Source organism: Plectropomus leopardus, chromosome 11, assembly GCF_008729295.1.
Source record: "Plectropomus leopardus isolate mb chromosome 11, YSFRI_Pleo_2.0, whole genome shotgun sequence".
NCBI lineage: Eukaryota > Metazoa > Chordata > Actinopteri > Perciformes > Serranidae > Plectropomus > Plectropomus leopardus.
The window spans coordinates 4,743,611-4,757,695 of NC_056473.1; the positions used below are offsets into that span (position 1 = coordinate 4,743,611).

Sequence of the window (14,085 nt, forward strand, 5' to 3'; positions counted from 1 at the left end):
ACAGTAATAGAAAAACATTACCAAACTCTTTAACATTTTCAGTCATGTGTGGATAATGAAAATCAACACAACTCTCTTTCTCTTCAATATCCACTTTCTTTACTGTCTTTCACCAGTTTGACTTACAGTAGCTTACAATCATTCACATTACAGCTTTCCCCAGTCATTGTGTTTTCATGTTGGATGTCTGAGAATAAAGTATATACACATCAATTAATTGTTTGACATTACAACACTATGTAAACACCAAAAAACATGAACTTCCTATATACGACTGACACTTTCAAACACTGCCTGTAAACGTTTTCTTTTCAGATACTGTAAAATGTGCTTAATAATGTTCCACTCAGAGGTATCCTTATAGCTTTCATGCAAATACTGACAATCGCATAACAATATGTATTTAGGAACAGCTCCCGAGAAACAATCAGACCTTTCACAGTTTCATTTTGACACAGAAACCTGTATAAATAAAGGTTTCATCAAAGAGAATAAAAATACAGGAGGTTATATTTATACATAGTTTTGTCTTTTCTATCACAATACTGCAACTCCTTCGAGGCACACATGAACAAATAGAAATAATGCCAGTGCGACAGGAGACTATAGGCATATTAATATACACAGACAAATACAATCAATGCTGCAACTTGATGACAGCATCGGCATAGTAAATATAGGTAGTGGTATAAAACAATGCTACAGTTTTGAAAGAATGTTTTCTTTTTTTCCCATTTATAAGACAACTATGTGTAACTTTATTGTATTTAATAAAGTCTATTTTCATTGGATCCAACAGAGGTATTATAAATGCTGACAGAATCACTCCTGTGAGCAGACACTGCAGGCCAGGCTACAAACCAATGCTGACCATCATGCACAAGTCTTTTGCATGAGCGGTTATACGGGATCTCATTCCTCATCAATCCTGTTCTAGTCAGCAGCAGATCAGGATGGCACCTCAACCACTCGTGAGCGTCACCTGCAGTAAGGCCCATTATCACCACTGCTGCCGCCGCTGCGAGGACACCCAGGAGGCAGCAATCGTCCAAAAACAGCAAAGTCACGCAAAGGGCCATGAGCACTAGAGCTGAGCAGCCTAGAGGAGCGAACACTTGAAGAATTTTATCCTCTTCGACTTTTTCTCTGTGATCTTGACTGGTTTGCCTGTTCCTCCAGCACTATTGTCGGTCTAGAGACATGAAAGTGGAGAAGTGTTATAAATAAAGCAGGGCTTCACAATAATCAGAGCATCCGTCAAAGCTGTATAGTTGCTGCATTTATAATCATATCAATATAGCAAATCAACATTATAATGAAACGGGTTAGCAGGCTTCTCAAAACACTGTTCATGACAGTACTATTATGACCCTGATTCCAAAAAAAAGTTGGGATGCTGTGTGAAACATTCAGAAAAACAGAATGCCATAATCTGCTAATCGTTTTAGACACACAGTGAGGGAAATACAACCTGTTTTTTTGTCATTGTATCATTTTAAAATGCAGCTACTTACATAACATTTAGAGAAGATTTTGGCATTTTCTCAATAAAACTACACTGATTTCTTTTAAAAGTCGTAGCAATACAATCCATAAAAATTATGCGCAATAAAGTCAGATGACACAAGAGAAAGAACTGAACACGCTAACTGAAATGTATTTAATACTTGGAGTAGCCAGTTTTTACAAGGTCAGCACGAAGAATGAAGAAACTAATCTCTCACAGAAGGGAATTTGGCCAATTGTTCCCCACTGACAGTCTTTAAAATCATGAAGATTTTGAGGGGCCCCCTTGTGAAGCTTTAGAAGAAATGTCACTTTCAAAACTTTAACAGTTAAGTGTCCTCACCTCCCAAATGCTTAGTGTTGTTTACCCTTAGGGACTGCATTTTTTTTAATATATTTAAAAAAGGGTTTGCAAATCATTGCATTCTTCTTTTTTATTTACATTTTAAAATGCATTCTAACTTTTTTGGTTTGAGTGTTGTAATACACTTAAGCCAACAAAGTATTGGTTTCAGTTAATTAAGAGATCAAACTTAACGATGAGTATAATGTTCTTGTTTTTTTTTTTCAAGTCTTTTTGGAGCTTTATTGCGGTGACTGAGGGAAAAATTAAAATCGACTTATAGATGAGCATGTCAACATTTTTATCTGCTCCTCTTATCTGAAAATGGTGTTCAGGCAGTAAGAAGACCATTTCACAATATTTCATTGACTAATGCGTTCACATTGAATCAGGCAGAGAGAAAACAGCCTCTGGACGGCACTGGAAAAGGTAGTGTGACAGAATGGCAGCATGGTTAAACCAAACATGCATGATTATATGTTGTGATGGTGAGAATGTACTATTCAATACATTAAATAAAACTATTTTTAGTCCATTTTTTAATGTAATTCTTCTAGAAATGTCCAGTAATTGTCAAATTGCACGTGTTTTTACAGTGTGTTGAAGGTGCATGGACTATGAACAGGCTGTAAATACCCTCACCAAGGATGGCAAAAAAGTCATATATTTTAACTTTGAATGGGCCTGTATTCTGTGTAAGAGTCACCTAATTTTACCATACTGCTCTTATCCACTAAAATGACATTTGCTGCTTACCGTCTCCCTAAATCACATTTTGAAAAGTGCCCCCAGCTCCCCAGAGGAAATGACATCCCTCACATCTATTATCAGAATCTTTTAATTACTTACCGTCTTTGAGCTCAGGTTATGTAGTATATCCCTTCCCATGGTATAAAAAGCCTAATATGACGGGAAAAAAAAGTTTGTCACATGAACATATTAATTGGTCTTAACTTTAAGAGTTACAAAAAAAAAAAAAAGCTTACCTCCTCTACATTTAGGCTCGACTTTGCACTTGTTTCCAAGAACTTCACTCCATAATCAATGGCCAGCTATGTGAGGTCAAAATATGTCAGTATCACCCAAAAGTGTCGCCCAAAAGTGCATTTCTATTAGTCTGAAGCTGCTTGTTAGTAACGAGAGACTGCAGAGACTCACTTTTTCACCTCTGTCTTTTGACACCTGTCTCCTGTCAGTCATGTCACATTTGTTCCCTAGGATCATCTTCTCAACATCAGATGAGGCATGCTGGGGTGAAGTTTAAATCTTATTATTAATCTCATAGTTGTGCATATGTTATTCTCCAACAATATAGAAAACTATTTCTACTAAATATAATTCATTCTTTTCAAAAATAGTATTCTAAAAATATAAGTTTCAATTCAGAGCTTACCTCTTCAATATTTCGAATCCAGTTTTTGATGTTTTCAAAGGACTTCTCATTGCAGATGTCATAGACCAACATAATGCCCTGTGAAGAAAAACAGTCCTTTCTCACAAACAACATCTCACATCCTGTGATATGTCTGATAAGACCCACAGGGAGGAAGGGTGGGATGAAGAGTGGACTCACCATTGCCCCTCTGTAGTAAGCTGTAGTGATGGTGCGAAACCTCTCCTGCCCTGCAGTGTCCCTGAAACCATTAAATCACAGCCCAAATTTATGTCACACTATGGTTTATTTATTTATTTTTTTTGAAAGAAGGGGGGAAAAGCCTGGTAGTCAAAAAACACTTACCAAATTTGAAGTTTGACTCTCTTTCCATCCAGTTCTATTGTTCTGATTTTGAAATCGATTCCTGCGTTTGGATGAAAAAACAGAGACTAGTTACACATGATTCTACAACATTTAGTTCATGCCTAAGATGTGCTGCGAAAGAGACATTTCTGCAATAAGCAGCTACCTTTTATCAACTAAAGTAACTTTTTCATGGACTGTTCATTTTTTGTCAAGTTGTAGAATGACATCATTCAATGTCACAGCAAAACTAGCTGCATCAGTATTCTGTAGAGCTTTATGGAGGATATAACAATATTAGAACAATAATGAAAAGCAAAAACTCAAATTTAAATAAGATTTCCGACAGTCAAACATCATGACTTTGATCTTATTCTATATACAACCTATAAGGGATCAAGGACAGGAGATCATTATGATGTGTCTATCTGTCCCATTGTCTTGCTCATATGCAGTTACTGCCCCTTTAAACACACTGGGTCTATATAATATTAAAATAGGGCAATATATTAAACACTACCTGTGAAAGGCTGTAAAACATTGTGTTCTGTTATATGAACATGCATTACGCCAGATTTGTGTGTAGGGGCGGCTGCGGGGTTCTCACCTATTGTGGATATGAAGGTGGTGTTGAAGGAGTCCTCGCTGAATCTGAACAGCAGACATGTCTTGCCGACTCCGCTGTCTCCGATGAGCAACAGTTTGAAGAGATAATCGTACGTTTTCGCCATTTAAACTGCAAATTCCAACCTATGGTAATATAAAGGCCGTACCGAGCCGGGATCCCCCGTCTGGAAATCCTCAGCTGTCTGTGGCAGACTGGCAGCAGACCGGTGCCGAGATGCGTGATGTCATGGCCCGCTTTGCATTATGGTCCATGTAGTTTGCTTGGATAACGAATGAGCCAGGACTACATGCGGACTTTTTCTTTTCTTTCTTTCTTTCTTTCTTTCTTTCTTTCTTTCCATCAACAATCACTGGCTAAATAAACATTCAATTATGGGTAACTATGGGGTTCTTAATGGCAGAGGTTAAGGGAATATTCAGATCTTTTTCTTAAGTAAAATTACAGTGCAGAAATACTTTTGCATAAGTAAAGGCCCTGCTTTCAAATCTTTACTCTAGTAAAACTGCAAAAGTATTAGCATCAAAATATACTTAAAGAACCCATATTGACGGTACTTCTTGGCCCATTTCAGAATAAAATATACGTATTTATAATCATTAAGATATTTATTTAATTATAATGAGAGCCGAACCGATATGGCCTATTGGTCAGCCAGTTTTATTGGCTGGTTTTAGCCGATCACATATATATACTGTATGTGTTGTTTGATATGCGCTTTATCAAAAGTTTATTTTTAACAGAACATGACGCAGAAAAAGATGCTTAGAGTAATTTAGAACTATTAAACTCCCAATGAAATTACTATTTCAGTGCACTGATGTCATTTTTAACAACAAAGTTTATTTTTAAAATGTAAAATATCGTGCCTCCATTGCATATCTTTGGCACAAGTATTTGATAACCATATCTTGGGGATAATTGCATTGCATAGGCCTAGTTGCATTTACAGTGGCTATATATAACATCAGTCGATGTATTAATACCGGAATTTGTTGCTCCCCAATATCGTTATCAGCCCCAGTACAGGTACCTCAAAACTGTAATTAGGTACAGCGCTTGAGTAAATGTATTCAGCTATTTTCCACTACCACTCAATGATTATTTGAAGAAAGTCCTACAGAAACATAAATCCGCTGTTCCATGAAATGCAACTGAGAGCATAGGGTGCAAGCGCCAGATTTTGGCATCTGATGAGAAAATGATTAATGTTCAGTTTTAATGCTATTGGATTCTCAACGACTTTTCCGTGACCTAACTTTTGAAAAAGTTTCACTGAATGCCGTCCTCGATGTTTATTAGACACCCTGTTTACAATATTCAGTGATTTCTCAGGTCTGGCAACCACAGTTCCTGGAACTGCACAGCTCCTGTTTCTGTCCAACCAGCCCACGTATGCGCAGCAAAGCGAACCCAGCACGGTGAAAATGCCTGTAAGTTTCAGTGTTTTGTGGTCATTTCTTTTGTGTGACTTAATATTCGGTGTTGTCAACTGTCTGCGCTTCTTACTGTCGAGTTCTTACCGTGACACGGTGCAGCTGCGTCTGCTGTCCGAAACCTCTAAGTTGTGTTGTTGGTTTGTTGCACGAGCACATGGAGTGGAAGTTAGCTAGCTAGCTAGCATAGCGTTAGCCCTGTGGTGCGCGGGTGCCGACTATTTGCTGAAACGGTACTGCTAACAGATAGCGGAGTAATGTTGAGCCAAGGAACCGTCTGTACCTGTAATTTGTTTTACACTAGGCCCGTATCTCAGCAGATGGAGTATGTAAACACGGAGTCAATTTCACTAATATTATCATTACTTAAATGGAAGAAAAAGTAACTGTATACTTGTGGGGTTTTCCCAAAAGCAGTTGTTGTGCTAAAACGTTAAGTTAGCGAACATTTGGACTTATTAGCCGTGTTGTCTGTACAATTAAAATTCATAACCAAAGACTTACCTTGTCAATTATAGGAGTTGTGTCGCATTTCTTAAAACTTGTAAGCAACATGCATTTTAATGAGCTTGAACGCTGCTGCAATAACATATACTAATCCTGGCTCAAGTATACAAAAATGTCTATCACAGTAGTTATATGTCACCTCTTCGTTTGTTTTTGTCACTCTAGCTGGCTAGAGACCTCCTGCACCCTTCCATTGACCATGAGAGAAGACAACATAAAAAGAAAAGACTTGTTCAGAGTCCTAACTCCTACTTTATGGACGTGAAGTGCCCAGGTGTGTCAATGCAACAGATTGCAGGTCTATTTGAAATGTGTGACACATGCATTAAGAATATCTTCAGTGGTAGCTTTGTTATTTTGTTTGTTAACTTTTTTGTTTGTTTTAGAGCTTTTTTTGTGTGTTTTTTGTCTGTTTGTTTTTCAGCAATTCGTACTTTTTTTATTGGCAGCCAGAAAATTTATAAAAAATAGCCACAAAAGCTTTACTTTCAAGCCTGTTTAATAAAGCACAACAAAATCAAGTGCTTATAAAGTAATAAATGATAGAACAAGCCAAAAGACTAGTTAGCAGGTAAACGAGCGAAAACACACAAGGATAGATGAAATTATAGATATTAATAGAATAAACAATAAATAAATAAGAAGAAGAGAAGAAGAAAAAAAGGAGGGGGAGAGAAAACATTGTGGTTCAAGTACATTTCCGATTTATCCATCTATTACATCACATACATAGTATTAATGAAGACTTGGCTTGAGTGCATTTAAAACCATATAAATTGGGCCTTTGTTTGTTTACGGTTTAATTCTGCTATTTTGCAGGCTGCTACAAGATCACCACAGTGTTCAGCCATGCACAGACAGTGGTTCTTTGTGTGGGATGCTCAACTGTGTTGTGCCAGTCAAAAGGGGGAAAGGCCAGACTGACTGAGGGTAAAACATCCACAAGTTTAATTATCAGGCTGCATGATTATGGCCAAAATGATCATCACTATTATTTGTTATCAATATTGAGATCATGATTATTTATCATGATCATTTGTTGACTTTAGGGACCAAATATTGTATTGCATATATTCACATTTAAATAAAAAAAATCAATGCTTTCAAAAGTTGATATTGCAGTACATTCCTGCAAATGTGCCAAACTTTGCATCATTAGCAAGACTGAAAATTTGGTTCCTTCATTGGATCTCCCAGAAGCAAAATAGTAATAATTGTAACCAAATGAGATCCGAATATTGCAGTCGGTCTTGTTCATTTAATTGTGGGAAGACAAAATTGTCTTGCAGGTAATATTTAAATAATTGTTCAGCCCTAACTGCTAGTGCTATTAACTTTTTTAAAAATTCAACTTTTATCTGTTGCAAATACAATGTTGTCTAACTCATTTTCAATTTTGCTTCACAGGTTGCTCTTTCAGGAGGAAGCAGCATTAAAAGGGATCATACACTTAATTATGTCTGCAGTCAAGCCATTCTGTTGATAAATCCACTATTTTTTCATTGATTACAATGTAGCTGTGCATTCACTAAAGGCAGGTTCTGTCTCTGTACAGCTGCTCAGCTTTTATGATGAAATTTAACTAGCTGAAAAACTTTTAATATGCAAGACAATTTAATTAAAATTTCACAAAGTCAATAAAGACATTGTTATAAAAGTTGAAGCATTCTGGGACTTTTATTGAGAAATAACCAAGAATGTGTTTGTCATGACTGAATTTACCTTCACAGAAAGCATAAAAGTAGTCCATTCAGCTTCTGAAAAGAAAACATATGTGCCATAGATTTCATAGGAAACATACATGGATATAAAAGACATGGACCTTAAATAGAGAACATATAAGATGGTGACACCATAAATACAGTTTTGAAAACTCAGGGAGCGCAAATGAAATGAAATGGGACTTAAAGGCATGGTCACACAAAAACTCCAAAACAACAGAACCCACATGCTCTACGACATATTTAACATACACCGTGATCACTGTGTCTGACATTGCACTCCGCCTCTGGGACCCTCCTCGTCTTCCTCATAAGCTTCCCTACTGTGGCTTCTCTCCTGTGACTGCTTGTCCGCCTCACAGAGCTGCACCTCCTCCATGTCGTCAGTAATCATCACATCCTCCCTGGGAGGAAGAAGTCTCTCCAGCTGGTACATGAGATGCTCTGGAAGCCAGCCTTTCTCTGGAAACTCCACCTGCGGAATTAATTACAATCATCTGAATGAAATGTTTCGTCTACAACAAAATAATATGATTCAACCCTTAGGATCTGTTTGGCACATTTTAAGCACTTTTCATTCTTCATTTTTTGATAATTTCAGCTGTGTTAATGCATATGGCATAACTTTTGGAAAGACTGTATTTTTGTTTAATCTTGGGATTTACAGCTCTGTTCTTTAATAAGTCTAAAACACACTGTAAACAAAATTGTTACATTTATAATGTATAGTGCAAAAGTGCACCATTGAAACCCATTTGAACTGCAATTTTTCAATACCACAGCCATCAAAGCATAAAACACATATTGTGTTATTTCTGGGTTTCATTCTGGGCTTTTACCTTGAAATTAGTAATTTTTACTATTTTTTTATCATATTTGGCATATGGAGAAAATACACGCCATTTCCACTAGGTGAACTGTGACAATCAGTGTTGCCGCAAATCATCGACAGATCACAGGCTGTGATAATAATAATTTTAAAAAATGCACTTTGCATGTAGTACATTTAAATAATTCATTTTCTATGATTTTTTAAATCTTAAAACTTAGTGTCATGGCAAAAATCTGCCAGGGTTTAAAATTATGTAAATTAATTAAAATTTTATATTTATGATCAGGACTGATGTTGGTTCAAAAAAATAATTAAAGTAGAAAATCATATGTACAGTATTTTTAATTTTAAATAAAAACAATCTACTCTGAATGTAGTATATTGCGGAGCAATACAAGTGTGTTATATTGTCGCCGGTCCTAAGGGTTAAATCCAGAGCTCTGGCACACTGGTGAAATGTTTTGTGTTGAGCGTACTTTACCTCGAAACAAATCAAAAGCTGTCCCCTTTCATAAGGATCCCTGTAAATTGGCATGCCCTCATTCTGGACACATTTGATGTCATTGTGTTTGATAACTTCACCTGTTGATACAAAAAGAAATTAAAAAGACACATGATGAAATCTGAATTTAAGAATACAGTCTACCAGACATCAGGAGACGGGAGGGCGACTGATCTCGGTCAGTTACCTGGCTGTGAGCTGATGATGAGCATTCTGTCATCTAACGTGCAAATGGTTTTCTTGAAACCGCACAGAGCATCTGCGAGTTTGATGTTCATCGTCATCACCAGGTCGTCGTCCTTTCTCTGGAACACGGGGTGGTCCTTCTGATCCAGCACAATGATAACATCCCCCGGCTCCAGTCCGGGCTCCTGGTCACCCTCTCCATTAAATGCAATTCTCTGACCGTCTTTCATACCTGCGCAACACATACGTCTTCAGATCAGTCTGCGTTGCAAAACACATTTACACCACTGTCATTTTTTCTTTTAATGAGGGACTCAAGTTAGGGATAATAACATACCTTTGTCAATGTGAACTTCAAGAATTTTCTTCTTGCGTTCTACTTTGCGGCCATTACAGTTCTTGCAGACGTCCTTGGAGCTAAATTTCTCGCCCTGTCCCTGGCAGTCTGCACACATGCTTTGGATCTGCTGAATCATGCCTGGCCCAATCTGTTGCACCTTCACTTGTACTCCTCTTCCTTTGCAACCGGAGCACTTCTCCAAGGTACCTTTTTTACCACCATAACCTGCAACAAAAAGGATATTGTCATTTGCTGAACCCCTCAACATTTATTGTATATGGGATAATGATTTTTTTTTAAATGCAACAAAACATACCGTCACATCTGTCACAAATAACGTTTTTTTGAAGCGCGAGCTTTCTGGTGTTGCCTTTGTAAATCTCTTCCAGTGTAACACTAAGCTGATGGATGATATTCTTTCCTACAGGAAAAGCAGGCATATGCAAGTTAAAAAGTTATGCAAGCCGGGGGTATTTGGACGTAAAAACAGCCTGCTGCTAAATTTTTTATATAAACCGTACCTCTCCTCTCTCTCTGCATCCTTCCTCCACCTCCAAAGAACATGTTGAACAAGTCCATTGGGGAAGATCCTCCACTCATGCCTCCCTCTTTGATTGCTTGTTCTCCTCCTTGGTCATACAGTTCTCTCTTCTCTGGATTAGACAGCACCTCATATGCTTGAGATATAAGCTTGAACTGTGGCAATAAACACACACAAAGAAACACGTTTTTTAAAAAAAGATTGCATTTAGTTGATATCTTAGACAAAAAAATCTGATTTGTTGAAACATCACAGAGAATTAAATAAGACAGATTATCTGTGGATAAAAACGATTACTCTGCTTTCTTTTTTTGCCTTGTAATGCTTTTAACCCTGGTGTTGTCCTTGGGGTCAATCTGACCCCAGATGAAATCTTTTGCTATCAAAATATATTTTCTATACTTATGTAAACAAGGTCTATTGGCCCTGAATTCCAAAAGGAAGGGAAAAATGTGTGGTAATGGGTTGGACTAAAGTAAGACTAACGGTGTAACACAGAATTGATTGGCAATTTATACAATATGCTTTAAATAACAGTCAAAACAGGGCGGAGTCAGAATGCACTTTACTGCACATTATTAAAACCAACCAATCAGAGCAGAGGAGTCTCTTAAGCAGGTGTCACTCATGACAGTTGCTCCATGAACTGAACAAAGTTGGCAGTGCTGATCAAATATGAATCAAGATTCTGTAACTGTATTTCTCATTTCTCACCTCAGATGTCTTCAAAAGTACACGTTAGAGTACGGTTCAGCTGTTAAATGAGTTACAAGTCAGTGGAGTTGGTGGGCAGTCAACAACAGCATTTTGAGGGCCTGAAAATGCAAACTTGTGAAACCAGGGTGGAAATTTTTTAAAAACACCAACCCTTTTGTTGCTGTGTAAACTGGCAATAGATCCTTTAAGAATGGTTTCAACACTTAAACTAATTCAAGTAACCATAGTGGCTACTTGTTTGAATTAATTTAAGTTCACATTCCTATATTCATAACAAAACATATTTCATGAAAATTGAATTGAAAAAGAATTTAATTGAGTTACAGTTGACCTTTTTACTCCTGTCTTATTTGTGCCATTTCTAAATTGCTGTTGTTGGTTTGATTTCTTTAGAAAACATAATAGGCAAAAGTCAGTGAGCATCATGGCAAGAAATGTCCCACAAACTGCAAGTAATAAAAATATAAGGTGACAAGAAAATTACTTGAAATGTTGCTTAAAAAAGGGGAAGATTTGGAGAAAACTATATATATATATATATATATATATATATATATATATATATATATTATATATATATATGTATAATTTTTTATATTTCTTTCCTTATTTTCAGCTAATTATCTTTTAACATTTTACTAATATTTCTTTATTTTTTGGGCCATTTCGTAAGTTGCTCATTGCCCTCTTCCCATGTTTTTGAAAGAAATCAAGCAAACTTGCTTAAGTTTCAAAGGGTTAAAAGCTTTCACTAGGAAGAATTCACTGCATTATTCTCTCTAGTAAGTGGCAAGGACTCACATTGGTTTTATGTTTCCAGACCTAGAGATTAAATTGGGAGAACTGGTATACATTATCATCATATCTAATGATAATGACGCTGATTGAACACTACATATTTGTAATGTTCTCCTCAAATCAGTGTACGAGTCCCTGAAAAATTGCAAATAGTCTGTGATGGCCCACTCCATTCATTATAGTTTAACTTCACGACCTCCTGACACTGTAGCCTGATGCAATTCAACTCAGCGTCAAGAGGGCTGATCTTCCTGTTCCTAAACAGAGAAGCGACGACTAGACCATTCCAGAAAGTTCCCGGGGCCAATTCAACCAGGCGTGCAGGTTAAAATTAGTAACGGCATGGCTACCGATCCATAAACGGCCGCGGGGACACCCTAAAGCTCTCTATATGCCTCCCAACTCACCTTCTCTCCTTCATTGGGGTTCTTGTCGGGGTGATATTTCAACGCCAGTTTTCTGTAGGCTTTTTTGAGTTCCTCCTGCGAGCATTTTGGGCTGACACCCAAGAGATCGTAGTAGCCAGTTTCGTGAACCATGTTGACAACCTAACCTGAAACAAAACCAAGCGGAAACACTCTTTAATCCAGAGTTACCTTGAGTGTAGTGACAGAACACCACATGTCAAAAATCCTAACGAAAGCGAACAACGTTATTACCCAATCACAAAGTTGGCATTAGCCAGAGCGGTCGCTGAACATGTGTTTAAAGACGTTAAAAAACAGTGTTAAGTCACAGTATGTATGCTTCAAAAGGATAGCACGAGGAAGCATTACTACAGACAGCACGTGTGGTTAAATGTCAATTCCTGGCAACAACCAACTAGCTTATAAAAGCTTGAATGAAACCGATAGCATTTATAAGCCGTAAAGCTAAACAGTCTTCAGTATGACAGCACAGTGTACTTACTTGGTCCTTACTTGACTAATTCTAATCGTCCTAGCTGTCGTACAGTTCCGCCGAAGCCGGTGAGGGAAGATGGCTGGCTCTTATAGCGGCTCCACGGCGTGGAACTTTCTGGAGAGCTGGAGAAGAGTGGCCGGATGTGTCGTTTGACTGCGGCGTCAAGAAAAGACCTGAGAGGGGAGGGAGGAGGAAGGAGGAAGGTTTCCTCACCAGCTTGTTAAACCTGGTATACTCAACCTACGGCCCGAGGACCAAATCTGGTCGGGTGCCCTCCCCCAACAACCATTTTCTAATTCACAAAAAAGGGAAAAGAAAAGACAAAAAAGTGATTCACTGGGAAATGTTTCTGTGCTTTTAATATTTACATATACATAAGGTGTCAAAGTGCATTAAAAAATTGAGCTTGTTTATAAAAAAAATCCTAAAATCCTAAAAACGTTCTAAAATCCTAAAAACGTCAAACAATGCTAGAAACATTATAAAATCCCAGAAACACCCAAAAAATCCCAGAAAGGTTCTAAAAACCTTGAAACCTTCGAAAATCCTAGAAACGCTCTAAAATCCTAAAAATGCCCGAAAATCCAGAAACGTCCCAAAAGTCCATTAATGTCCTCTAATCCTAGAAACATCCTAAAATCTTAGAAAGATCCTACAATCCTATAAATGTCCTAAAATCCTAGAAACATCCTTAAATCCTAAAAACATCCTAAATTCCTAGAAATGTCCTCAAATCCTAGAAATAAACTTAACCTTGCCTTTGGGGTTCAGCTACTTCATTAGAAGTAGCCTAAAAAAACTGACAATAAATTATAGTAGACTGTCAAAAGTAAAATTCGGCATTAAGATCAAACTGGCTTTTTGATAAGGAAGCCAGAGCAACACAAACGTCCGCCTCAGCCTACAAAAAAAAAAAAGGTCCCTGCACATTACTTTCTGTCATTGTCAATAATTGAGGGAACAACCAATAAAAATGATTCATGTAGATTTTTAGTGAAATGCAGGTCAGCATGATAGCATCAGAAAACTCTTGTTGTTTGTATCGTAAATAATATTCCTGATTCAACTTTCACCACATTTTTTTACAGGCCATACACAGCCCACCTGCAGCGGCCATATCATCAACCAGTACTTAAATTAAATAATGTTATTTCCATATTCCTTATACTGTATATACAATCATATACCTTGGTCAAAGTTGAAAGTGTAGTGTTATGACTTGGGTTTTTTTGTTTGTTTGTTTGTTTTTTACTTTTCTGTGTGTGGTTTAAAATGAGAATCACCCTGTTTTACATATTAAAAGGCTGAGCTCATTTAAATGCTGTCCATGATCTTGAGCGGGAGGGCCAATGCAGTGCACACATGGACTTTTTGATTAGTTTTACAGCCG

The 14,085-nt window shown here is 37.3% G+C and overlaps 3 protein-coding genes across 3 annotated transcripts; 1 reads left to right on the plus strand and 2 right to left on the minus strand.

Moving 5' to 3' along the window:
* Window positions 1-28: 28 nt before the first annotated feature.
* LOC121949744 (ras-related protein Rab-8B) lies at window positions 29-4,445 on the minus strand. Its single transcript, XM_042495485.1, has 8 exons — window positions 4,195-4,445; window positions 3,588-3,648; window positions 3,423-3,483; window positions 3,243-3,320; window positions 3,008-3,097; window positions 2,836-2,901; window positions 2,699-2,749; window positions 29-1,192 (listed from the first exon to the last, which is right to left on the minus strand). Exons 1-8 carry the CDS (start codon window positions 4,316-4,318, stop codon window positions 1,100-1,102), a joined length of 624 nt encoding a protein of 207 aa, XP_042351419.1. The 5' UTR covers window positions 4,319-4,445; the 3' UTR covers window positions 29-1,099.
* A 1,100-nt stretch (window positions 4,446-5,545) lies between these two features.
* Window positions 5,546-7,812, plus strand: rps27l (ribosomal protein S27 like). Its single transcript, XM_042495487.1, has 4 exons — window positions 5,546-5,645; window positions 6,321-6,429; window positions 6,975-7,085; window positions 7,563-7,812. The coding sequence occupies exons 1-4, from the start codon at window positions 5,640-5,642 to the stop codon at window positions 7,589-7,591; spliced, it is 255 nt and encodes an 84-aa protein (XP_042351421.1). The 5' UTR covers window positions 5,546-5,639; the 3' UTR covers window positions 7,592-7,812.
* On the minus strand, window positions 7,810-12,852 carry dnaja (DnaJ heat shock protein family (Hsp40) member A). Its single transcript, XM_042495482.1, has 8 exons — window positions 12,702-12,852; window positions 12,200-12,345; window positions 10,258-10,432; window positions 10,053-10,157; window positions 9,734-9,961; window positions 9,398-9,628; window positions 9,190-9,290; window positions 7,810-8,351 (listed from the first exon to the last, which is right to left on the minus strand). Exons 2-8 carry the CDS (start codon window positions 12,329-12,331, stop codon window positions 8,136-8,138), a joined length of 1,188 nt encoding a protein of 395 aa, XP_042351416.1. The 5' UTR covers window positions 12,332-12,345; window positions 12,702-12,852; the 3' UTR covers window positions 7,810-8,135.
* Between the last annotated feature and the right edge of the window lie 1,233 nt (window positions 12,853-14,085).

What these genes read in the sequence shown, in the direction of transcription:
- rps27l (XM_042495487.1), top strand. An exon ending in TATGGACGTGAAGTGCCCAG is followed by an intron (nt 6,430 to 6,974) that starts GTGTGTCAATGC and finishes GCTATTTTGCAG; the next exon opens with GCTGCTACAAGATCACCACA. An exon ending in AAAGGCCAGACTGACTGAGG is followed by an intron (nt 7,086 to 7,562) that starts GTAAAACATCCA and finishes TTTGCTTCACAG; the next exon opens with GTTGCTCTTTCAGGAGGAAG.
- dnaja (XM_042495482.1), bottom strand. Translation starts at nt 12,331, where the DNA reads ATGGTTCACGAAACTGGCTACTACGATCTCTTGGGTGTCAGCCCAAAA. An exon ending in ACCCCAATGAAGGAGAGAAG is followed by an intron (nt 10,433 to 12,199) that starts GTGAGTTGGGAG and finishes TTATTGCCACAG; the next exon opens with TTCAAGCTTATATCTCAAGC. An exon ending in AGCTTTTGATTTGTTTCGAG is followed by an intron (nt 8,352 to 9,189) that starts GTAAAGTACGCT and finishes TTAATTCCGCAG; the next exon opens with GTGGAGTTTCCAGAGAAAGG.
- LOC121949744 (XM_042495485.1), bottom strand. Translation starts at nt 4,318, where the DNA reads ATGGCGAAAACGTACGATTATCTCTTCAAACTGTTGCTCATCGGAGAC. An exon ending in CAAAAGACAGAGGTGAAAAA is followed by an intron (nt 2,902 to 3,007) that starts GTGAGTCTCTGC and finishes GACCTCACATAG; the next exon opens with CTGGCCATTGATTATGGAGT. An exon ending in ATAACCTGAGCTCAAAGACG is followed by an intron (nt 1,193 to 2,698) that starts GTAAGTAATTAA and finishes TCATGTCTCTAG; the next exon opens with ACCGACAATAGTGCTGGAGG.